Source organism: Odocoileus virginianus, chromosome 30 (assembly GCF_023699985.2).
Source record: "Odocoileus virginianus isolate 20LAN1187 ecotype Illinois chromosome 30, Ovbor_1.2, whole genome shotgun sequence".
NCBI lineage: Eukaryota > Metazoa > Chordata > Mammalia > Artiodactyla > Cervidae > Odocoileus > Odocoileus virginianus.
The window spans coordinates 32,437,147-32,463,964 of record NC_069703.1 but is presented as its reverse complement, the minus strand read 5'-3'; the positions used below and the strand labels follow the sequence as shown (position 1 = coordinate 32,463,964).

The following is a 26,818-nucleotide window of genomic DNA, read 5'->3' as shown; positions in this document are numbered from 1 at the left end:
AATATCTCCACTTGGAAATGCCATAGTCGTCATATTCAGTACCAGTAATCAGCTGTTAATGACACCCAGTCTCTTACTTTATGTAAGTGGCTCTGGCTTTAACTGAGGTGAAATCCTTAATGTGAATTCCCTGTTGACAGATTTCCTCCTTGAGTCATTCTTTTTTCATGTATGGTCATTTAACAAGGTTCTCTCATTTTATCTGATATGGCTGTTGAATTTGTCCCCTCCACTCCATTTTCTCCTTAGACCTGCACTTACGCATGAATACCTCTCATTTCTCTGGCTTCAGCTTTGACCCCTTCAAGTTCATTCTCCACTAAGTAGTCATCTCTTTAAAGTAGACATGTGGTCTTGCATTTCTGCTTAAACCCTTCAGGGTGATGGGAGGCCCTGGGGAACCCTCGTGATAAACACTAAGCTGCTCACTTTTGACTGTCATGTCTTCTTGTTTTATTTTATTATAGCACTGGTTCTCTGAGTATATATCCGTAAGATCTGAATGTAACTTTTCATGTATTTGATTAGTCCGGACACCAGCTGCATAGTATAGTGGTGAAGATCAAAGCAACAGTCAGACACTCCTGAATCTTGTCCTTTTCCCTTGTCTGTCTCTATGACCTTAAGTTTCTTACCTCTGAATTGATTTTCTCTGAAAAATGAAGATAATAATAGTATTTACTTCATAAATGTGTAGTGACAATGAAATATGCTATATATAAAGCACTTAGCATAATGTCTAGCACATATTAAGGACTCTATAAATGTTAAATGTTATTAATACTACTATTTTCAACTAGCATTACAGGCCCAAATGTTCTCTTTTAACTGTGTTAATATAACAGAACAAATGAGTGTCATGATTCCCTCAGGGATTTATGTTCCAAAGGAGAGAAGCTCTTGAATATGATAGTGTCTGAAAAGTACTTAATTAAATTCTGGGCTTGAAATGGTTGAAAATCCTTACAATAGGTGCCCTTTTTCCAACAGCATTGTCTCACTTCTTGTCTCTGTGTCACATTTTGCTAATTCTCAGAATATTTTTCACTTTTTCATGATTGTTATATTTGCTACAGTGATCTTGGATATTACTGTAAGATAGTGAACTTAATCCATAAATGTTGTATGTATTCTGATTGCTCCACTGATAAGCTGTTCTTCTCACCCTCCCCCAGTGCCCCATCCCACCCCATCCCCCCACCCCCGCCCCGCACTGGGCCTCCAAAATCCCTGAGACACATAACAGTATTGAAATTAGGTCAGTTAATAACCCCACATGACCTCCCAAGTGTTTGAGTGAAAGAGTCCCATGTCTCTCACTTTAAATCAAAAACTAGGAATGATTAAACTTAGTGAGGAAAGCATGTCAGAAGCTAACATAGGTCTGAAGCTACGCGTCTTGTGCCGAACAGCCAAGTTGTAAATGCAAAGGAAAAGTTCTTTCTTGAATGGAATTGAAACTACTACTTCAGTCAACACAGGAATGATAACAAAACAGCCTTATTGCTGATGGGGAAAAATTTTTACTGGTCTGGATACATTATCAGATCGGCTACACCATTCCTTTAAGCCACACCTAACCCAGAGCAATGTCCTAACTCTTTACAGATCTGTGAACACTGAGAGCAGTGAAGAACTTGTAGGAGAAAAGTTTGAAGCTAGCAGAGGTGGTTGGTTCATGAGGTTTTAGAAAAGAAACTGTCTCCGTAACATACAAGGTGAAGTCACACGTGCCGATATGGGAAGCTGCGGCAATGTAAGAAATGAAGGTGGCTACACTGAACTACAGATTTTCAGTGTAGATGAAACACAGACTTCTGTTGGAAGATGCCATCTAGGATGTTCATAGCTAGAGAGGAGAAGTGAATACATGGTTTCAAAGAACCGACTGTCTTGTCAGGGGCTAATGGCATCTGATGACTCTTAAGTTGAAGTCCCTGCTTGTTTACCATTACAGAAATCCTAGGGTCCTTAAGAATTCTGCTAAATCTACTCAGCCTGTGCTTTCTATATGGAATAACAAAGCCTGGATGACAACACATCTGTTGACAACATGGTTTACTGAATATTCTAATCCCACCCTTGAGACACACTACTCAGGAAAAAAAGACACCTTTCAAAATATGACTCCTTACTGACAGTGCATCTGTTCGCCTGAGAGCTCTGTTGGAGACAGACCAGATTCACGACGTGTTCATGCTTACGGACATAGGGTCCATTCTGCAGCCCGTGAAAAAGGGGTGATTCTGACTTTCAAAGTCATCTTATTTAATAAATACATTTGCTGCCATAGACAGTGATTCCTCTCCTGGATCTGGACAAAGTAAATTAAAAACCTTCTGGAAAGGATTCACCATTCTGGGTGCCCCAAAGGACATTTGTGATTCGTGGGAAAAGGTCAAAATATCAACGAACCACATGATTTATCTCATGATAAAACTCTCACAGATGAGGAGTTGCTTCTTATGAATGAGCACAGAAAGGTTTCTTGAGATGGGTTCTAGCCCTGGTGAAGATCTGGGAAGATTGTTGAAATGACATCAAATGATTTAAATTAAGTTATATAGCAGCAGCAGGTTTTGACAGGATTGATTCCAATTTTGAATGGTGTTCTACTATGGGTAAAATGCTGTCAAAAAGCCTGGCATGCTGCAGAGAAGCTGTTTGGGAAGAAGAGTCAGTTGATGCTGCAGACTTCATTGTTGTCTCATTTTAAGAAATTGCTGCAGCAATCTCTACCTTCACCAACCGCCACCTTGATCAGTCAGCAGCCATCAACATCGATGCAAGATCCTCCATCAGCAAAAGGATTATGATTTGCTGAAGGCTCAGATGATGGTTTGCATTTTTTTAGCAATGAATATTTTTATATTAAAGTATATAAATTTTTGCATTTTTTTAGCAATGAATATTTTTATATTAAAGTATATAAATTTTTTTAGACATAATGCAGTTGCACACCCATACAACTATAGTATAGTATAAACATAACTTTTACATGTACTGGGAAAACAAAAAATTTGTGCAATTTCTTCGTTGCTGTATTCATTTTATTGCAGTGGTCTGGAACTGGACCTGCAATATCTCTGAGATGTGTCTGTAGTATAAAATATATGTTGGGCTCTGCCTCTGATTCCTGGCACAGAGTTTCTAACATCCTTGTAATTTATGATAACATTAAAAACATCTCTGGTTCTAATACTGGTTTTTGACTTATGTCCCTGGCATTGGGCTCTTAAAAGCCTTGTAAATTCCTAAGTGATGAGAACACTACAAGCATCTTTTGTTCCATTGAGGTGACTCTAGTTGGGTTCTTGGTTGACTCCGGGGTGGGGCTGATAACCAGGACTAATTCAGTCATGTTTAGAATCTTTGAATTTTCAGCCCCTTCTTCAGTCTTCCAGAGGGAGAAGAGAGGCTGCAAATGTGATTACTTTTGGATCATGTCTGCTTGATGAAGCCCCCATAGGAAGGAATTCAGAGAGCCTCTAGCCTGGTGACATGTCCGCACCAGGAGGGTGGTGCACCCAGCTCCTCGACTGCACGGAGCTCCTGCACTTGGGGCTCTTCCACAACTCCTCTCTGCCTGTGTATCTCTTCACCTGCAGTTCATCTTTGTTCTTTATCATACCCTTTAATAAGCTGATAAACATAATTAAACATTTCCCTGAGTTCTGTGAACTGTTCTAGCAAACCTGAGGGAGGGGATTGTTGGAATTTCCAATTTATAGTTGGATTTGCAGCTGGCATCTGAAGTGAAAGTGGAGGACAGTCTTGTGGATCTGAGCCCTCACTTGTAATATCTGACACTTATCTCTAGGTAGATAGTTTGAGATTGAATTAAACTGTGGAAACACAGCTGGTGTCATGGAAAATTGGTTGTTGTAGGGGAACACCCCTGCATACTTGGTGACCAGAAATGTCTGGAGCAAAGTGTTACGGATGAGTGGAGAAGGAAGTCCATGGGAGGGAAGAATGGACTTTCTCCCTTCACAGCCATGAGCACTGTGTGTGTGCTTTTAAAAGGGGGGAGTTTATAGTATGTGAATTATATCTCAGTAAAGCTTTTTTTAAAAAATGAATAGGATTGTGAATAGTTGTGTTTCTACATCTATGTAATGATCTGTCAGAGGCATCAGCCTTATAACTTACTCTACATTACTGTTTTACTAGTAGTTACATCTTGCCTCAGTTTGAGAGGGTGTTCTCAGCTAGGTAGTGAATGTACCACTGTAGTAACCATTCTAGGTGCATTGTTTGATGTCATAGATATGGAACACCCAGCTGGGCTGGGACAGCAGGATCATTATTTGTGGTTGAAATGTAAGGGATCTGTGTTTTGTAAATTAATGATTCTGAATTTCTTTTGTATGTAACTTAGTTCCTGTATATATTTTTAATGTATCTTTTTAATTGAAGGATAATTGCTTTACAGAATTTTGATATTTGGCAGAAATTCTGAATGTTTTTGCCTCAGTTGTGAAGGCTCTCCAAGGCCTCCTACAGTTTCTGCACAGCACCCTTCCAGGCCTTTCTTATCCTTCCAGCTTTCCATCCATTTATTAATATCCATCCATCTCTTCAACCCCCTTCCCTTTCTGGTCCATTTCATAGACTTTTTTAGTACTTCAGCTTCTGTAATTCTCTCTACTTTGAGACTTCTCTGTAAATGTATATTCAGCAGACATTCCCAGAAAAGTCTTCCAGGGAAAGTATTGTTTCTGGAGATATCTGTATAGCTACAGAGACATAGTAGTTGTTTCAGAGGTTAGCCTTCAGGGCCCTCTGTTAGTCATTATCTCTTCTTAGCCGTACTTTATTTTTTTCACCAGTCCTCCACACCTGTTTGCTAGGTGCTAATCTCCACATTTTTGCCTTGATGCTGTCTTCTCAACCTGCTGCTGCTGCTGCTGCTAAGTCACTTCAGTAATGTCCGACTCTGTGCGACCCCATAGGTGGCTGCCCACCGGGCTCCCCCATCCCTGGGATTCTCCAGGCAAGAACACTGGAGTGGGTTGCCATTTCCTTCTCCAGTGCATGAAAGTGAGAAGTGAAAGTGAAGTCGCTCAGTCGTGTCTGACTCTTAGCGACCCCATGGACCGCAGCCCACCAGGCCCCTCCATCCATGGGATTTTCCAGGCAAGAGGACTGGAGTGGGGTGCCATTGCCTTCTCCGCTTCTCAACCTAGACCATGTTAAAAAACCTGCTCAAAATTTAATTTTTTCAATATGACTCTCTTCACAAAATACTACATTCTGATTATTTCTTAACTCTTAAGACATATATTTATGTCAGTTTGGAATAGTTGTAGGACTTTATGAATATTGATACGTATGCATTTTATCTCTCTAGCTCTCTTACACCTTCTAGAGTAGTAGAACTCTGATTTGTTTTATTACCCTCACAGAACTTTTATTAAATGTTTTATTAACTCATCTAAGCAAATGAATATTTTTGTTGGTGTTAGTTTATTCTTGGTTTGTGTGTGTGTGCTTCACAGTATCTGACTAACAAATCAAGTGTATTTAAAGTAAACGAAAACGGCCGCTGTAGAACACAGTATGGAGGTTCCTCAGAAAGCTAAAAATAGAATTACCATATAATCCAGCAATCCCTCTCCCAGACATACATCCAGACAGAACTCTAATCTAAAAAGATGCATGCACCCCCATGTTCATAGCAGCGTACTGACAGTAACCAAGACATGGTAACAAACCAAATGTCTGTCAACAGATGAATGGATAAAGAAGATGTGTTATATAAGTGTATGCAATGGAATACTACTCAGCCATACAAAAAAGAATGAAATAATGCCATTTGCAGCAGCACGGATGCGACTAGAGAATATCATACTAAGTAAGTCAGAGGAGAAAGACAAATGTCATAATCACTTACATGTGGATTCTAAAATATGACACAAATGAACTTATCTGTGAAACAGAAACAGACTGGGTGGATATAGAGAATAGACTGGTGGTTGCCAAGGGGGATGAGGTTACGGGAGGAACAGAGTTTGGGGTTCAGTTCAGTTGCTTCGTCGTGTCCGACTCTCTGTGACCCCATAAATCACAACACACCAGGCCTCCCTGTGCATCACCAATTCCTGGAGTCCACCCAAACCCATGTCCATTGAGTTGGTGATGCTATCCAACCATCTCATCCTCCTTTGTCCCCTTCTACTTCTGCCCTCAATCTTTCCCAGCATCAGGGTCTTTTCAAATGAGTCAGCTCTTTGCATCAGGTGGCCAAAGGATTGGAGTTTAAGCTTCAACATCAGTCCTTCCAATGAATATTCAGGACTGATTTCCTTTAGGATGAACTGGTTGGATCTCCTTGCAGTCCATGGGACTCTGAAGAGTCTTCTCCAACACCACAGTTCAAAAGCATCAATTCTTCGGTGCTCAGCTTTCTTTGTAGACCAACTCTCACATCCATACATGACCACTCAAAAAACCATAGCCTTGACTAGACGGACCTTTGTTGACAAAGTAATGTCTCTGCCTTTTAATATGCTGTCTAGGTTGGTCATAACTTTCCTTCCAAGGAGTAAGCGTCTTTTAATTTCATGACTGCAGTCACCATCTGCAGTGATTTTGGAGCCCAGAAAAATAAAGTCTGCCACTGTTTCCACTGTTTCCCCATCTATTGCCATGAAGTGATGGGACCGGATGCCATGATCTTAGTTTTCTGAATGTTGAGCTTTAAGCCAACTTTTTCACTGGAGTTTTGAGGTTAGCAGATGTAAATTATTCCATGTGAATGTATAAGCAACAGGTCCTACTGTATGGCACAGAGAACTGTGTTCAGTTTCCTATGACAAACCATAAAGGCAAAGAATACAAAAAAAGAATATATATATATGTATAACTGAATCACTTTGCTATATAGGAGACATTAACACATTATAAATCAGTTATACTTCAGTTTATAAAAGACATATCAACAACATGTAAGCCATACTGTCCTAGTTGCTGTTGTTTAATAATAGCTATCATTGGTTAAGTGCTTACTATTTGCCAGTCGCTGTTTAATTTACTTCTTTAATGCTCACAACTGTAGTATCTTATTTTATGGAAAAGGAGACTGAGACACAGAGTAAATAATCTTGTTCAGGGTTATATAGTTAGTAAATAAATGGTAGAGCCAACATTCAAACATAGCTCCACATCTAGAGCTCATAAGCACTTACCTATATGGTCTCTCATTTTAAAAATTCACTTATTTTTCATTGAAGGGAAGTTGGTTTACAGTGTTAGTTTCAGGTGTGCAACATAGTAAATCAGTGTTTTTAAAGAATATACTCCATTTAGTTATTGTAAGTTGTTGGCTATATTTTCTGTTCTTTATAATATATCCTTGTAGCTTACTTGTTCTGTACATAATAGTTTGTTCTTCTTAACCTCTTAGCCACTATTTTGCCCCTGCTGCCTTCCCGTTCTGCATAGGTAACCACTAGTGCATTCTCTGTACTGTATTTCCTCTCAAAATTTAAAATCATGTAAAATAATTCTGGTAATGTGGATACTCAGTTAATATTGGGCATGAATATAATACTCATATAAATGAACAGTCGACAAAAGAGGCAAATGATGGCAGGGGTTAAATATACTCACCTTAAATAGCTAATAAGGGACCACAAAAGCATAGAAGATGTCATCCCCAGCCCATTAGTTAATAACTCTTCCTGCAAGCTTCTACTGATTTCTAAATCCATGCTAGGCTGTAACTTAGTACCTAGAACAGCATTTAAAAATTGAAAAAGAGGTCATTATTTACATGACAGCTTTTAGTATTCAATGAAATACTTGATACCATCAAAAAACTGTTAAGATTTTTAGAACATAGCACCCCCATTAGAAGTTTTCACTCACCAATTACCTACCTAGGAGTCCCAGAGCTGGGATTAGCTACTGCTAGTTATTATTTTTAAACACAGAATCCAAACAAGAATTGAATCATATTTGAAACACTTAATTCTGTACTTTGATCATTTAGGGTAATATTTCCTTTGAAATGTGATACTGCACTTTACAAGGATATTCTGTAAGTTGTACAATCACATTACTAAATCATGGCATGACCCTCTAAATGCATAGCTTTCTCATACATGTTATAAATGAAGTCTACAGTAATCAAAATAATAATTGTATCAGAAGAATGGAAATAACCCTCTTAGTTTATTCAACTCAGGGATTTCCCAGGTGGTGCAGTGGTAAAGAAACTGCCTGCCAATGCAAGAGACATGGGTTCGATCCCTGGGTCAGAAGGATTCCCTGGAGTAGGAAATGGCCACTCCCTCCAGTATTCTTGGCTGGAGACCTCCATGGACAGAAGAACCTGGCGGGCTGTGGCCCAGGGAGTTGTGGAGTCAGACGATGCCTGAGTGACTGGGCACCCGCACACGTTATTCAGCTCAACAACTTTTGAGCAAAACCTACTTCGAATAAATAGGTTCTGATGTTTTTAACCCCCATAATAGACTCTAGAGTGTCTCTAAAGTTTGAATTTATATTTAGATGAGTTGTAACTTAAAATACTTTTTGACAGTATATCCTGATCCATATTTTGGAGCACAGGAAAGAATATTCAAATTGGGAACTGTTATAGAACGCTAAGAAATTACAGATGTGTGGCATAAAGATAATGTGTCAAGAGACTCATATATTCATACCTAAGTGTATGTGTTAGAAATGTAGGATTAGATTGGCTAATAGTTTTATTTCATTTGTTCAGGCAGTGTCAGTTTTTGCGTATTATCTGACAGGCCCTTTGCTGACCTCTGGGGCTCAGAGATGACTTTCTCCTGGGAACTTGATGATCTTAAAGAGAGACAGATGTGTTAGTATAGGGTTGGGTAAGGTGAAGATGAGGGATAAGTAATCACATCTGTGAAGGTATGTTTTATTATTTGTAGTGGCCTCTCCCAGAATTGGAGAAGGAAATGGCAACCCACTCCAGAACTCTTGCCTGGAAAATCCCATGGATGGAGGAGCCTGGTAGGCTCTAGTCCATGGGATTGCAAAGAATCGGACATGACTGAGCAACTTCACTTTCTTTTTTTTCTCCCAGAATAAGGTTTCAGTTGGCTTCTCTGCACTTAGCAGAGCACTGGCCATGTGGACTCACTAATGGAAGGGTTTTTTAAATCTGGGTTTATGTATTCAAGGTATTTAGAGATGGAAAGTATTTAGTAGACAGAAAGATTACTACTTATGTTGTATGTATCTATGTTGTAGTGATTGACACTTCTTTATTAGCACTAGATTTGCCTTAAATTTAATTGCAGTCTGTTTTGATCATGGTAGAAGTGGCACAGATGCATTTTTTAAAGTGTAAAAAGAAAAAATGCCCAAGACATTGTAGAGTGAGCAGTACAATGGAATTCGGAGACTTAGAAAATGGAATAATGGTCTCATTGGAATCATCATTTTTTCTCATTGCTAGCCAAATTGCATAATGTCCTGTCCTCTGCTGAGCTCAGGACAAACCTTAGAGTCACTTTATTATTTTATTTTCCTGATGACATATGACGCTTAGGGCTAACAGGCAAACAGCATTCTTCAGTATACCCTCCCTTGTTTATCTCCATATCCTCTCCTGTTGCAAAAACAAATGACAACCAAAATGAAAGTGAAGTTGGAGTTCTGAGAAAGTATAGGAACAAAGTAGAGTTGAGAGGCAAAGTATTATATTGGGAAGACAAAGACTTCGAAGTTACATCTATGTCTTAGTTGCTGTTTTTGTTCAGTTGCTTAGTTGTGTCCGACTCTGTAACCCCGTGGACTGTAGCACACCAGGCTTCCCTGTCCATCACCAACTCCTGGATGTTGCTCAAACTCATGTCTGTCAAGTTGGTGATACTGTCCAACCATCTCGTGCTCTGTCATCCCCTTCTCCTCCTGCTGTCAGTCTTTCCCAGCATCAGATGGGTCTTTTCAGTGAGTCAGTTCTTCGCATCAAGTGGTCAAAGTGTTGGAGCTTCAAGCTTTAGCATCAGTCCTTCCAGTGAATACTCAGGATTGACTTCCTTTAGGATTGACTGGCTTGACGATCTCCTTTCTGTCCAGGGCACTGAAAAGAGTCTTTTTCAGCACCGCAGTTCGAAAGCATCAGTTCTTCAGTGCTCAGCCTTTTTTATTGTCCAGCTCTCACATCCATACATGACTACTGGAAAAACCGTTTTCTTGACTATACAGACCTTTGTAGGCAAAGTGATGTATCTGCTTTTTAATGTGCTATCTAGGTTTGTCATAGCTTTTCTTCCAAGAAGCAGGCGTCTTTTAATTTCATGGTTGCGGTCACCATCTGCAGTGAGTTTGCAGCCCAAGAAAATAAATTGTAGCTCCAGCCTTTATTCTCTCCAGGATGGGTCTATGTAGTTAACTTTGTCCTATTTCAGTTTCCTGATCTCTGACATGGAGATATTACAGTAGTACCTACTTAATACAAAAAGACCAAAATAGTGTTTATTGTTGTAGAGAGTCATTAACTTTCAATTTAATTTTGATTGCAGGGCATTTGTTGATTAATAGATTTTAGGTGGACATATAATGTATTAGCCCTGGAGAAGGAAATAGCAACCCACTCCAGTATTCTTGCCTGGAGAATTCCCATGGACAGAGGAGCCTGGCAGGTTACAGTCCATGGGGTCACAAGAGTCGGACATGACTTAGTGACTAAACCACCACCAGCATACTGTATTAGATGCTGTATATATAAAGGAGACCAGTAAGATGCAGTTCTTATCTTTAAAGAGCTAAGATTCTAAATAATGCATTCTCAATTTGTTCCAAGTATTTGATTGTATAGAATAGCAAAGGTATATTAAGTGGGTTACTGCTTTTGACTGTAAGGTAAAAGCTAACTTTCTGGCTTTAATATTCTCAGAAACATATTAAACTAGAGAAAGATATGGTCATAAAGATTGTGAGGCTATTTAAAAGTCACATGAATCCATTTAAAAGCCTTTGGGTTTTAAAGTGGCCCATTGATTGATAAATATTTGAGACATTATCAAAAAAGACTTTTCATGGCCTTTGTTTTGAATTTATTAAAATAGGTATGTTTTTTCATGGCATTTTTGTTGATACTGTTTATAAACATAATACATATTCATTACAGAAAATTCATCATAAAATTGCAATAAAATTTTGAATTTTGGGGCAAAAGAAAATTAAAAGGCAACAGTATGTTAAAGGTTAATCTGTTTATAGAGTATATGCAGGTTAAAACAAACCACCAATCTAATGGAATATTGAGTAAAGGATGAAATAGTCAATTAAACTAGGAAAAATGCTCACCCTTACTTGTGAGTGTTGAAATACCATATTTAGCTGTTAGTTTGGCAGATATAATATCAATAACTGTGAGAATGAAAGAAATCCAACACTCATGTATGTGTGGTAGGAATGTGAATTACTTTTACCTTTTTGGAATGAAATGTTTCAGTATCTATTAAAATACATGCTTATGTGTTTGTGCTTTGGGGAGGTGAGCAAGGAGGAAGTGAAAGTACCAGTAGGTACTGTTAGAAGTTTAGAAGTGGGTTTTGTAGCAAGAAAAAGCAAAAAAGGTTACTCTTCTCAAGAGCAATGGTACATACATGCTGTGGGATATCATGTCACTGATAAATGAATGAGACAGAGCTGGGTCATAACCCGGAGAGGTTTTCATAATAAGTTAAGGGAAAAACAAAGCATTTTGCAGAGTAACTTATGTAGTTTGACCCCATTTTTTAAAATTTAAAATAAACCTGTATATTTTATTATGATTATTTGTGTGAGCCATAGGGTATGGCAGACCGTATACCAGAGATTGTTCAGTCTGTCCAGCTGAGGGGACTAGAACTCGCTAGAAAGGGATATTACTTTATATTTATTTCAAAAGATATTTTTGGAAAGAAGAAAATTAAAAGGTAAAAAGCAGCAAAAGTTAGGATGAGGAAAAAACCCTTGGAATCTCATTACTTGGGTCTATAGATTTCTGTTTTTTTCCTTAAATGGAAGAATACTATCTATGCTGTTTTTTTCAGTCTTTAAAAACTGTTATTTTTCAGATTCGTAACATACATAGATAAGCTTATGGTTTATTTACTTTAGAAACCACCCAGACTACTTTAACACCTTTATTGAAGGATATTTGATATAAAATTAATGTATAAATATTTAAAGTATATTTGATTAGTTTTGACATCTGTATATACTCATGAAGCCATTATAACCATCAAGATGATGCACATATTTATTGTTTCAGAAAGCTTTCTCCTGTTTGTAAATCCTTCTGTCCTGTACTGCCCTCACCCCAGTCCCCAGGCAAGCACTGATCTGCCTACTATCTCTATAAATCGGTTTGCATTTTTTAGAATTCTATATAAATGAAATCAGAACCCATAAACTGTTTTCTCTGGTTTCTTGTACACATCAAGTTTGTCCATATTGTAGCACATGATAGCAACTCATTTTTTAAAAACTGTTGACACATTATGGATGTACCACAGTTTGTTCACCTATTGGTGGACATTTGGGCTGTGTCCAGTTTGGGGCTGTTATAAATAAAATTGCTATGAGCATCATGTTTAAAACTTTGCATGGATATATGCTGTCATTTCTCTTGACTAAATAGCTACACTGGAATGACTGAATCGTATGTAAGCATATGTTTGATTTTTGTTTTTCATTCGTGTAGTTGTATCTGACTCTTTGCAGCCCCATGGATTGCAGCATGCCAGGCTTCCCTGTCCTTCACCAACTCCTGGAGTTAGTTTTGTTTTGTTTTTTTTTTTCAGTTCAGTTCAGTCGCTCAGTCGTGTCCAGCTCTTTGCGACCCCATGAATCGCCGCATGCCAGGCCTCCCTGTCCATCACCAACTCCCGGAGATTACTCAAACCCATGTCTATTGAGTCGGTGATACCATCCAGCCATCTCTTCCTCTGTCTTCCCCTTCTCCTCCTGCCCCCAATCCCTGTCAGTATCAGGGTCTTTTCCAGTGAGTCAGCTCTTTGCATGAGGTGGCCAAAGTATTGGGAGTTTCAGCTTCAGCATCAGTCCTTCCAGTGAACACCCAGGACTGATCTCCTTTCGGATGAACTGGCTGCAAAATATTTTCCAAGTATTTATGCCATTTTATATTCCCACCAGTAATGTACAAGAATTTCAGGCTATTCTTTTTCTGGTTTATTTCCTTTACAACTTCCAAACATATGTTGTGCGTGTTATATATGGGTCTGTTTCTGAATTCTCTATCTTTTTTTTTTTTTTCTGTTGATCTAGTTGGCTTTTTTTGATACCAGTACCACACTGTCACGATTACTGAGGCGTCTAATAACTCTTGAAATCAGATAGCATTAACTCCTTCAACTTTCAATTTTTTTTTGGCCATTCTAGGTCTCTTGCCTTTCTGTGTTAATTTTACAGTCACGTTTTTCCTACAATTTTTTCTCTGTAAAACCTGTTGATATTTCATTTGGTTTGTGTTTAATCTATAGATAAAATTGATATCTTACAATATTGAGTCTTCTGACCCAGTAGCATTTGTTTGGTCATTTAAATCTGTCTTCTTTAATTCACTCAGGAATGTTTTGAAATTTTTAATATACAGAGGTTTTATAATTTTGTCAGATTCATGTCTTTTGATGGCTATTGTAAATGGTATTTTTATTTCCATTTTTATTTTTCACAACTAAATATGAGAATACAGGAGACTTTTTACTCATATTCTACAGGCTTGCTAAAATTCACAAATTATTAGCATTTTTATAAAATCCAAAGAATTTTGGGGATTTTCTACATAAATATGTCATATGTGAAGAAAGACAGTGTTACTTCCTATCTAACTGGATACACTGTTTATTTCTTTTTCTTGATTTACTACACTAGCTAGAACCTGTAGTATAGTGTTGAGTGGAAGTGGTGAAAGTAGATATTTTTGTCTTTTCTTGATCTCAGGAAGCTTTCTAAAAGTCTTTCACCATTATGATGTTAACTGTAGGGTTTTGAATTGTCTGATGAAAGAAGTTCTTGCTGATTAGCTGAGAAATTTGTTATTTCTATCAGAAATACATATTGGACTTTATCAGTTCTTTTCCTCCATTTCTGGAGACAGTTGTAGTTTTCTTTTTTCTTTATTAATTACTTTCCATTTGAATGTTAAACCAGCTTTGCTTTCCTAAGATAAAACTTAGTCATGAGGTGTTTCTCTTTTCATGTATTGTTGAATTTGACTTACTAAAAATTTATGTAGTTTTTTTGCATCAAGTTCTTAAATGGTACTGGCATATCATTTTCTGGTATTTTTATATTTGGGTAAATGGTGGTGCTGACCTCAGAGAATGAATTAATAAGTAGTCCCTCTTCTTCACTATTGTGAAAGAGTTTCATGGAATTGATATTGTTTCTTCCTCAAATGTTTGCAAGAATTAACCACTGAAACCGTGAGAATATGTATGACTTGTACTGAGGAGAAAAATCAAACTGATTTATGCTGAATATTAAAATTAGCCTACATAATCAAAAAGTTGTGACATTGAATTGACTTAATTAGAAAAATGTAGTTGATGGAACCAGTAGACAGAAATTTAGTGAGGCTGGAGAAGACCTGAAGAACACAACCAGCTTGACCAGCAGATACAGAAGTGCCAATGTCCGATTTGCCCAGATAGACCATATTGTGGGTCATGAAACAAGTCTTAATAAATTTAAAAGGATTCAAGTCAGAGCAGGTATATTGTCTGACCTAACAACAATGCAAATCAGAATTCATGGTTGTATCCTTTTCCTGTTGATGCTAGGACAGATCACCACAATTTGAGAGATCAGGAGTCCAAACTTGGTTGCACTGAAAGTCAAGATATCAGGAGGTCTGTGTTTCTTCTGGAAGCTCTGTGAGAGAATCTGTTGTCTTGCTTTTTCCATCTTTCAGAGATACATATATTCCTTGCCTTGGGACCCCTTCCTCTATCTTGAAAGCCAGCAACATAGCATCTTCTTATCTATTCAGTTCTCCTGCCTCCCCCCGCCCCATGTAAGAATCCTTTTGATCACATTGGATCCATTGGGTTACTCCAGGATAGTAATCTCCCTGTCAAGATTCCTTGGAGAAGAACTAAAGAGCCTCTTGGTGAAAGAGGAGAGTGAAAACGTTAGCTTAAAGCTCAACATTCAGAAAACTAAGATTATGGCTTCCGGTCCCATCGCTTCATGGCAAATAGATGGGGAAACAGTGGAAACAGAGCAGACTTTATTTTGGGGGCTCCAAAATCACTGCAGATGGTGACTGCTGCCATGAAATAAAAAGACGCTTGCTCCTTGGAAGAAACCTAGACAGCATATTAAAGCAGAGATATTACTTTGCCAACAAAGGTCCATCTAGTCAAGGCTATGGTTTTTCCAGTAGTCATATATGGATGTGAGAGTTGGACTATGAAGAAAGCTAAGCACTGAAGAATTGATGTTTTTGAACTGTGGTGTTGGAGAAGACTCTTGAGAGTCCCTTGGACTGCAAGATCAGTCCTTAGTGTTCATTGAAAGGACTGATGTTGAAGCTGAAACTCCAATACTTTGGCCACCTGATGCAAAGAACTGACTCATTTGAAAAGACCCTGATGCTGGGAAAGATTGAGGGCAAGAGGAGAAGGAGGCAAAAGAGAGTGAGATGGTTGGATGGCATCACCGACTCAATGGACTTGAGTTTGAGTAAACTCCGGGAGTTGATGATGGACAGGAAGGCCTGACATGCTGCTGTCCCTGGGATCCCAAAGAGTCAGACACGACTGAGCGACTGAATTGAACTGAATTATCAAGATCCCTTTAACTTAATCACATCTGCAAAAGCACTTTCATCACATCAGGTAACATACTCCCAAGATCCAGGGACTGGGACGTGGATATCTGCGGCAGTATGTTATTCTCCCTACCACACTACCAGGATAGTACTCAGGTATCAGTTGACACCACTAAATGACCATTTTAAAAGTGAAAATGATCTCAAATTATTGACTCAATCTCCATCTGACAAAACTATTAAATGAGCAAATTTTATAAGATGAATAATGTCTGTGATCTAGTGTAAAACTTGGTGATTGTAGTTAATAACTGCTGTATACCTGAAATTTGCCAAGAGAATAGATCTTCAGTGTTCTTACCAAGAAGAAAAAAGATAAATGTATAAGATGATGGATGTGTTAACTAGATGGAGGAATCCTTTCCAGTGTTATGTGTGTGCATATATTAAATCACCACAGTGTACACTTTAAGTATCTTACAATTTTATATGTCATTTATACATCAGTAAAGCTGAAATTTTACATTAAAAAAAAGAAAGCAAAAGTAAACCCATAGGAAATAATAAAGATAATAGGGAAAATAAAAAATAGGAAACAGGGAATAATAGGGGAAAAAAGAATCATAAAACCGAAAAGTAGTTATTGATTAACACCAATAAAATCAATAAACCTGTGATTTGACTCTTACTGTGATGGTATTTTAACGTTAAAACTGGAAGTAAAAGTTTTTAAATTGTGTTGTAGATGTATATTTTGGTCGAATTTAAGTCTAGACTCATCTTTTTATATACTTTCTTCTTGGTTTCAGTGCTAGATCCTGTGGAGTCTTGCTTATACTATTTCAGCTTCTGTGAAACAGTCTTAGAGGAGAGAGCCTTTTTTTTTAATAGATGCTGGGAAGAATTAATACCAATCCATCCATCTGTATCAAATAGCAGCACCTCAAAAGACTGAAGAAACTCTGACTGACTTACATTCTAGTGTTTCTTTTGTTTGACAGATCTCTCAGTGACCCTGTCATTCTTGCATGTTTATCACCGTGATTCTTTTCCAGTCATTTACATCTCCTTTGTAAAAACTTAATCCTTCTCTCACTTGGGTTTTTTTTTTTTTTCCTGTGTTCTGCCCCTGTTCCTTAAATAAATCGTCAAAATTACCTTGGTTCTCAAAAGGATCTATGGCAGAAAAAAAGGAGAGGATAAGATCCCCATCCTCAAAAACTCTAGACAGAATTCTTGAATATGATATAATCAGAATAATTTATTGTGACTTCTGGGATTTCAAAGCTGTTGTGGGGGGAAAGGGGAAAAATATTGGAGGGGGATGGAGACAGTAATGAGAAGGGATTAGAAGTGGATGTTGAGGATTTCCTTGGTAGTCCAGTGGCTAAGGCTGCACCCCCAATGCAGGGGACCTGGGTTCGATTCCTGGTAAGGGAACTGGATCCCACATGCAACAGCTAAGAAACTGCATGCCGCAACTAAAGATCACAACTTAGGTTGTTTCCATATCTTAGCTGTTGTATATAATGCTGCATTAAATACAGGGGTGCATATATTTTTTAAATTAGTGTTTCCATATTCTTCAGTTAAATACCCAGAAATGGAATACCTTGGTTGTGTGGTAGTTCAGTTTTTAAATTTGGGGGAATCTCTGTACTATTTCCTATACTAGCTGCAAGAATTTACACTCCAACAAAGGCTCCCTTTTCTCCACATTCTTTCCAACATTTGTTATTTCTTATCTTTTCAATAGTAGCCATTCTGACAGGTATGGTTGCTATCTCCTTGTGATTTGGATTTGCGTTTTCCTGATAATAAGTGATGTAGAACATATTTCATGTGCCTATGGGCCATCTGTATATTATCTTTGGGAAACTGTGTGTTCAGATCCTCTGCCCATTTTTTAAATCAATTTGGTTGGGATTTTGTTGTTGATTTGTATGAGTTCTTTATATATTTTTAATATTAGCCCCTTATTAGATATATGATTTGCAGATACCCTCTCCCTTTTAGTTAGTTGCCTTTTCACTTTGATGATGGTTTCCTTTGCTGTGCAGAAGCTTTTTAGTTTGATGTAGCTCCATTTATTTATTAAAACACAGTGATTAAACTTGTCTATATCCCCAATATTTTTCAGAATTTGTATTAGTCATTTCATAAAAAGAGCTCTGAAGGAAAACATTTTCCATCCAGTAATGTAAAAATTTGCAAAAATCTTGAAATCATAGCTATGCTTTCTTTAATTTTACTTATTCTCTGTTTGGGGGCTTCCTGGGTGGTTCAGTGGTAAAGAATCTGCCTGCCAATGCAGGAAACACAAGTTTGATTCCCTGGGTTGGGAACATCCCCTGGAGAAGGAAATAGCAACGCACTCCAGTATTCTTGCCTGGAAAATCCCATGGAAGTCTGATTTCTCTGTGGGGTCACAAAAGAGTTGGACACGACTTAAGACACTAAACAACAACAACATTCTCTGTTTTAAAGAAGTAGAAAATCAGTGTTCCTCCGAGAGTTGAATTCTTATGGAAAGTTGGGGAAGCTCCATTAGGCATCTCTAAATTCAGATAATTATGAATCTCATGCAAGATTGTCTCTTGCCCTGTGGTGCTTTAATACAAGACAGGGGAAAAAGAATTTGTCTTGGGAATGTCAATAATACCTCTTTAACAGAGAACTGCTGTTATTTATTCAGTCAACAAATTTGAATTCCTGCCCAACCACCTTGCCTGCCTTCTGAGAAACCTGTATGCAGGACAAGAACCACCCGTTAGTATTGGACGTAGAACAGTGGACTGGTTCAGAATCGGGAAAGTTAACTTCTGTTCAGTGTACATCACATGAAATGCCGGACTGGATGAATCACAAGGTGGAATCAGAATTGCTGGGAGAAATAACCAACAACCTCAGATATGCAGATGATACCACTTTAATGGCAGAAAGCGAAGAAAAACTAAAGAGCCTCTTGATGACGGTGAAAGAGGAGAGTGAAAAATTGGCTCAAAACTCAGCATTCAAAAAACTAAGGTCATGGCATCTGGTCCCATCACTTCATGGCAAATAGATGGGAAAACAGTGGAAACAGTGACAGACTTTATTTTCTTGGGCTCCAAATCACTGCAGGTGGTGACCGCAGCCATGAAATTAAAAGATGCTTGCTCCTTGCAAGAAAAGCTTTGACAAACCTGGACAGTGTATTAAAAAGCAGAGACATCACTTTACTGACAACGGTCCATATAGTCAAAGCTATGGTTTTTCCAGTAGTCATGTATGGACATAAGAGTTGGACCATAAAGAAGGCTGAACACTGAAGAACTGATGCTTTCGAATTGCGGTGCTGCAGAAGACTCTTGAGAACCCTTTGGACAGCAAGGAGATCAAACCAGTTATTTCTAAAGGAAATAAATCCTGAATATTCATTAGAAGGGCTGATGCTTGAAGCTGAAGCATAAATACTTGGGCCACCTGATGTGGAGAGTTAGTTCATTCGAAAAGACCCTGATGCTGGGAAAGATTGAGGGCAATAGGACAGCAGTGACAGCAGATAAGATGATTTGGATGGCATCCCTGACTCAGTGGACATGAGTTTGAGCAAGCTCCTGGAGACAGTGAAGGATTGGGGGGCCTGGCGTGCTGCAGTTCATGGGGTTACAGAAGGTCGGACATGACTCAGAGGCTGAACCACCACCACCTTGTGTAAGGAACTTTGCTCGACACTATCGATGATGCCTTAAGGAATATTTTAAGTAAAAGAACAACCAATCAAATCAGTGATTTAGAGAGGCCATCATTCAGGCAGTATTATATTTAATACAAATTGGAGGCATTGAGTTGAGCCTTTCTCATAGTTAAACCAGTGCAGCAGTAAGGGCCTAATTAAGACATAGGCATCAGAAATGGACTAGAAAGGAAAGAACAAATCTGAGACAGTATCCTAAATTTACTTCCTTTCTTCTAATTTGGTATTAATTGTCCTTTAAATCTGGCAGCTGGTGTTTCTGTCTGTCTCTCCCCCTCCCTCACTTGCTCCCTGGTCCCCTACTTCTCCACACTCCAGCACACCCAAAGGTTACTGCACCCCTCCATCAATAAAGGTAGGAGAGGGGGTGTATATCACAGTCAGCAGACACACGGTGTGTATCTGTGTCCATTTTTTTTAAAGGACTGAGTATCTCCTAAGGAGGTGTGTGCTTTCTCTCACCTCTTTTTGTGAATTATTACTTTAAATCAAAACTTTAGCCACTTGAACAGAGTAACAATTCCTGCTGTGCAAGTAGCTGATTTTTTTAAAAAGCATATTAAATGTGTTAACGTTACCCATGGAAGAAATGTTTTAATGTTTTGGATCCATTTGATACAGTTTTGAAGGAAAAGTTTATCTACATCTTTGGTTTTTTTGGTTTAAAGGAAATGATACCAAGTTTATATTTGATCCTAACAAATCCTTCAGAAAATGGTCTTCCCTTTTCCATGGATGAAAATTAAAGCTGAATTCATGTATATATGAAATAAAATTTTAATTTTAATGTATAGGTTCCTCAAACTCCCTAATTCTTAAAAAGAATTCTTCTATGAAAGCAGAATTAATCACAAACATTTTGGAGGGGTGCACAATAAACAGACTGGTTATATAAAATCAGAAGAGCCGTAAAAAATGAAGAGAGACCACCACATATCACACATACAAATATTAATCCTTGAATATGCATATTCATCATAAGGCTGAGGCAAAAGCGAGTTTAAATCCACCTGTAGTTACCGTAATCTGAGTTCCATACTTTGAGAAAATGGTTTACCTTGGTTAGGCTGCGAAGGAGGAATAGCTGTTGGTCTAATGATGTTTTCTTATTCATATGGTCTGCAAAGGGAAGGATAAAGACGAGTTGGTTTAAGGAGTGGGTAATAAAAGAGATTTACAGAGTATTTTTATGATGGTGCAATAGTTTTGAGATTATTAAATGTCTCTTTTTCCTTGTTCCCAAGACCAGTGTGAGTGTTTATACTATACCCTTCTTCCAAAAAAGATTTGAATCACCAAGAGAGATTGGTTGGTTTCGTCTCAGTGCGACCTTTTATTTCTGTAAGGAATTAGATTAGATGGTTCCTTTGGCTTTGTGTTCATTCACTTTCAGTAACGTCTGTATATTTATAAAGTGATGTTTCTTTGACTGTTCCCCTCCCTTCCCATCTGCCTTAGAACCTCACTGCTTGCTTTTGAGTCGTGCCGCCTTCTGATCTCCTCTGAAGTCACTCAGTCATGTCCAATTCTGTGACCCCATGGACTGTAGGCTCGTCTGTCCATGGGATTTTCCAGGCAAGAATACTGGAATGGGTGCCATTCCCTTCTCCAGGGAATCTTCCCAATCCAGGGATCAAACCCAGGTCTCTTGCATTGCAGGCAGATTCTTTACCATTCTGCACCACTGATTGCCTTCTGCGGGATCCTTTAAAGCATGTTGTATTTGCTTTCTGATGTTCCAAGTATCTTTAAATTGTATGTCCAAATGTTGATTTTGTGGACTTTGTAAGCCAAGTAAATTTTTAAAAGTTCTTTGTAAGCTTAGGTTTCCATGTGGAACTTCTGATACAGTAGAATAATTCAATAAAAATTATGTTCCTGGGAATTCCTGGTGGTTTGGTGGTTAGGACTCACACCTGGGTTCGATCCCTGGTCAGAGAACTGAGATCCTGCAAGGCATGCAGCACAGCCAGAAAAAGCACATTACCTATTTCTTCCTTGGTTTTCAGCCCAGCCATAGGACAGGTTAGGCCCACAGTGCTGACATGAAGTGAGAGCTCAGTGTTGTGCAGGTGCTGCCTAGCCAGTGAAATCTTCATCAAAGTGTACTTCTGCTGTGTGTTTTAAAACAGAATCTGGAGTTTAGCATAGTTTAAAGGCACCTTAGATACCATCTAATCTTACTCTTACACTTTATAGTTGAATATGCTAGTACCTGAGAAGTGTTTGCTTAAGATCACATAGTTGATTAACAATGGAAACAGGCTCAAGTCTAGAATTGGCTGGTAGCCCAGTTGCTTATATAGATACTCACCTCATACTGAATTATGTGGCTTGGTATGTCCTAACCATGAGATAGGAGGACCTTAGGCCACTGATTGAAGGCTGTGTGAGCTGATGTGAACAGTTTGTGCCTGAGACATTTGTCTGCAGTCTTTGGGCCACAGTTACACAGTTCTTCACTTACCATCCATGTGTCTCCTGACTCTGCAGGAAGCCCTCTTTTGCTTAATTTGAATAAAGGTATCGTTTAGACCTAATATTTTCCATTTTTTCAGTGGGAAGTAATGGCAGCCTGCTCTTCTGTTTCAGCTCAGACAGCTATGACTGCACCAAAGATGTGGAAGAAACCAAAAGAGCGGACGCGAGCCGCTGAGGAGTTGTTAGAGGCAGAATCGGAGGTAAGGGGCAGCCATAAACATCGTCAGCTCATCTTCAGAGCAGTGGTGCTGTTTTCTCAGAAAAGTGTGTGTTTATAACTTTTTCTTGAGATACTGCTTTCCAAGCAAATCTATCAAGCTCAAAGTCTGATTTTTTTTTAAATCCATTTAAAGAATTTTTTAAAGGTTGTTAGTAGTTTGTTTAACTTCGCTGAATTCTTGTTTCTTTTTTAAAATACCTCTTCTCAAATAGCAAAAATAAGTATTGTTAATTTTTCCTTTTTATTACCCCATGTAAAGACTAATCTCATTCTGTTTTAAAAAGTGTTTTGTTTTGTTTAGTTTTCAAATGCCTATTAGCTGTCCTGGTGGAAATCGTCAAGTGTATTTTAAGGAAACTGATTTTGAATCTGTTGTCCTTTACCTGCATCCCAGTAACAAGACTTTTCACATATGGTTTGAACTAAGGCATGGATTTTGCTGTAGGATACTGTACACCAAGTCCAGGACAAGATGTGAGGAAGAATCCAGGGCAGATTTCATCCTAAGCAGTGCTCTACCAATTTCATAGTCTCTAATTTCAATATGCCTATTGTTATATACTGAAGCTTTTAAAGAAGAGTAATATAAACAATTTCCATGTTTCTTTTTTTTTCTTTTTGAGTTCTTATATCTACTTTATTAAAATAATTTTCATTGAATGTTTAAGATGATAACATTAAAATGTAGAAATCATTTTTAAATAGCTTTAAGTGCATTTGTTTTATAAAACCTCTCTGTCTAGTTATAATTCTTACCCTCTCTCGGCTGCTCACAGTGCCCCTTTGTTCCTTCTCCCTGTCTCGTCCCTGCTCTTACATGACGCTCCGTTGATGTCACAGTTAGTCACATAGCAACCTCTAAAATGCTTGGGTGTGATTTCATTGTGGTTATCAGGGGATAGGAATTGGCAGTAAGTTATAGAGGTGCAAATAGTTATATACTCCTTTTGCAACTGAACAAGGAAATGTTGCTCCTACAAAGAATAAAATACCTTCGAGAGGCAGGGGAATCGCATACGTTCCTGGTATGGCTGTAAGAGCTTCACAAATGGGTTCATCTTTAGAGTCAGCTATAGTTTATTCACTTTCTTTTATTATACTTTATGTTCCTTTGCCCTGTGGTGTTTTTAGAAAGCATTATTGAATATTAAATGGGTAGGTCACCATTCCTGTGCTTCCAGATTTTCATCCTCTTCTTTAGGTCAGGGGTTGACAAACTTTTCCTTTTTAACAGTCCAGATAGTAACTAGTTCAGGCTTTGTGGCCTTAGGATCCCTGTGACAGTTCTTAGCTCTACCGCTGTACCCCCAAAGCAACCATGGACAATGGGTAAATGAGTGAGTAGCTATATTTCAGTGAAAGTTTGTTGGTGAACATTGACATTTTAATTTTATATAATACTCATATTTCATAAAATATTCTTCTTTGAAATATTTTTCCAACGTCACAAGTGTACACAAACACATCTTGCGCACAGTACAAAAGCAGGTGAGGGGCCCGCTATTGGCCCACGGTCCATAATTTGCTGAACCTGCTTTAGATTATTATTCTTTGTGCACGAGAATTGTTTAGGCTCATTTTGAACCAGTCACTGGTTAGAAAGAAAACTAAAGATGTTTGGTTATTTGCACGCATACTTTTTCCAGAAATCTTAGTCCCTTGTCTTTCTAAAATTAAGAATTTACCAGAGTAGTTTAGTAAATATTGGTTGTCATTGTCTTCATTTTTCATTGATCATCATGCCATCTATATCATTGCAAGTATTTAATCAAATTCTTTAAATTACAGCCTAAAGAGATAGTGTGAAGGATGAATCATCGTAAAATTGTTATTCAAGACAACCAAAAATGTATTTAAAACTTTTTGGATATTTCATCCATCATTGTATTTGTAATTGTCAGTCTGATATTCTGGCACATAAAAAACTCTTGCATTCCCTGGTGGCTCAGAGGTTAAAGCGTCTGCTTGCAATGTGGGAGACCTGGGTTCTATCCATGGGTCAGGAAGATCCCCTGGAGAAGGAAATGGCATCCCAGTCCAGTATTCTTGCCTGGAGAATCCCATGGATGGAGAAGCCTGGCGGGCTACAGTCCACGGGGTTGCAAAGACATGACATAACTGAGCGACTTAACTAACTTTTGTTAACTAAACTCTTATTTAGTAAGTTCCTGTAATAATGTTTGCTTTGACAGTCTAGACAATAAAGTGCTTTCATTTTTCAATCTGGCTTTCTGGATAAACTATTTAAGAATGGTTAGATAATTATAAACTAGTTGAATAAAAATCCATCCTGCTAAAGGAAAAGTAATCATCAAATATTTAATGGAACTTTTTTTTTATGGATTCCCTTGAGAAATATCCCATCTAACAGTGTACCTCAGACACCTCATAGATTCTTTGTGTTCTGAAATACGGTTTGTCATTCATGGGCCAAATTTCTTTATACTTTTTTTTTTTCCAGTTAGAGATGGACTTTCTCAGTAGTGCATCCTTTGTTTATATCCAACAAATCATCTGTTGTTGTTGAGTTTAGGTACAGAGAAGGTCACTCAATAAACTTTTCTCTCTAAAATAGCATTTTTTCACCTTTCCAGTTCCTGAAATAAGAATTCTGTATGATTATAATGTGGTTATACTACTCTGTAATAAGTTTAAGAACTATTTGCAGACTCACATGCCAATTTATTAAAGATCTTGATGAAAGAAAGTGAAAGTACAAGTCACTCAGTCGTGTCCGACTCTTTGCAACCCTATAGACTATGTAGTCCTTGGAATTCTCCAGGCCAGAATACTAGATGGGTAGCCTTTCCCTTCTTCAGGGGCTCTTCCCAACCCAGGGATCAAACCCAGGTCTCCTGCATTGCAGGCAGATTCTTTACCAGCTGAGCCACAAGGGTATCCCAGGAATATTGGAGTGGGTAGCCTATCCCTTCTCCAGGAATCGAGCCAGGGTCTCCTGCATTGCAGGCGGATTCTTTACCAGTTGAGTTATAGGGAAGCCCAGGGTCTTGATGACCTATACTTAATCATAAGGTAGTATTACAGGGAAGTTTTGAGTTTAGATTATAGTATAGAATAAGAAAAAATGAGGCTTCTAATGTATGATTCAAACTTGGTAGGTCAGTTTTTTCTTAAAACATAAAAGATGCCTCACTTTCTGCCATGTTTTATAAAAATAGTGATAAATCATTTTCAACATTTATTTTTGTTGAAATTTTTTATCTCTGTCTTCTGAAGATTTCCGTACTCGTCTTGTTGGAGGAAGGAGGAAGTATGTGTGTGGGAGTGTTTGCATGAACATTTTATTTCCATTTTAGAAAACACGGCCTTAAAACCATCTGTTTCTGTTGATAACGTTTTAAAATCTAGCGTCTTTTCCCCATGATCTGATTGTTTTGTTGTTCAGTTGCTGAGTCATGTCCAGCTTTTTGCAACCGCATGGACTGTAGCACTCCTGGTTTCCCTGTCCTTCACTATCTCCCAGGAGTTTGAGTCAGTGATGCCAACCCACCATCTCATTCTCTGTCACCCCCTTCCCTTCTTGTCCTCAATCTGCTGTTAGTAGAAGAAAATGTATTAGTATTATATATTTTTTAATATTTCACTTAATAACGAAGTACGGTTTGCAACTATTTAAAATTTTTTTTCATGAATCAGTTGGGGTAACTACTTCCTGGTGTATATGACATTTTTTTTACCGTCCTCTGTTCAGCCAATTGAGTAGAGCCTCTAATTTGGCTCCTAATGTGAATTTATCAACTGGAATTTGTAGTAAGTTCCTATTTCCTCTGAGTGCTTCTTTCAAAGGATTGTTTTCAGAGTGTTTCCTTTAATGAAAAAGAAAGACTTTAAAGTTCATTGAGAACTTTGCCTCAAGGAGTTTTGATGGTTGATATGGCCCTCAAGAAATACTTTGTTGTTGTTGTTGTATCTGAAACTGAGATGGTCAGAAATAATCTGGTGAATAAGTTTAATTCTATTTTGCCTTTTAAAAATAGGATGCACTGGAACCCAGATTTCTCCCTGGGAGAATATGTGCCAGTATGATTTGAATAAGGTCACAATCTCAGAGAATTCTAAGAACCAGTACACAAAATAGATTTTAACCAACAAGTGACCTCCTTGTTAAAGGAGTGATGGTCAGCTTTGTTGGAGTCAGACACTTTAAACTGTTCATTGAACTCTTTTTCCACAGCCAGAGGACAACACAAAACACACCCTCTAGCGTTTCTTTTTATATTTGCTGAGCGTTAGTGGCAAGGGTAGGAGTGCTTGATTTAGATTCTGGCTAGAACTCTTTCATGTCCATCAAGTTCCAGGGATTAACAGTTCTTTCCTTTTTAAACTTTGGTATATTTAGATTTCATTAGTCATGTTAAAGCATTTCAATAGCCGTTGGAATTGTCTGCTTTATCCCAGGAGCTGAAATGAGAAAAGTGTTTTAAATAAACTTATCATTCTAGTACAATAAGCTGAACACAGACATCCTTATCTTGAGTGATATGTTTTCTTATGCTTTTTTGAGGGGATAAGTGTGGGTCTTCATGTGTATTTACACACAGTGAAAAGAATATAACCTCTGTGTTCACTTATGCTTTAG

At 38.0% G+C, this 26,818-nt stretch overlaps 1 protein-coding gene and 1 long non-coding RNA gene across 25 annotated transcripts in view; one reads left to right on the top strand and one right to left on the bottom strand.

The window, feature by feature from the left end:
* The window catches only part of EIF4G3 (eukaryotic translation initiation factor 4 gamma 3), a 348,977-nt gene that overhangs the window by 246,919 nt on the left and 75,240 nt on the right, over positions 1-26,818 (top strand). For all 24 annotated transcript variants that reach the window (XM_070458865.1, XM_070458866.1, XM_070458863.1 and 21 more), the window contains one exon: positions 22,110-22,198. In XM_070458865.1, the coding sequence (XP_070314966.1) occupies positions 22,110-22,198 (89 nt within the window). The remainder of the gene's footprint in view (positions 1-22,109; positions 22,199-26,818) is intronic.
* LOC110149559 (uncharacterized) lies at positions 120-23,061 on the bottom strand. The gene is made up of 4 exons (XR_002317493.2): positions 22,975-23,061; positions 20,575-20,636; positions 7,615-7,735; positions 120-652 (listed from the first exon to the last, which is right to left on the bottom strand). It is a non-coding gene; the product is annotated as an uncharacterized lncRNA (long non-coding RNA).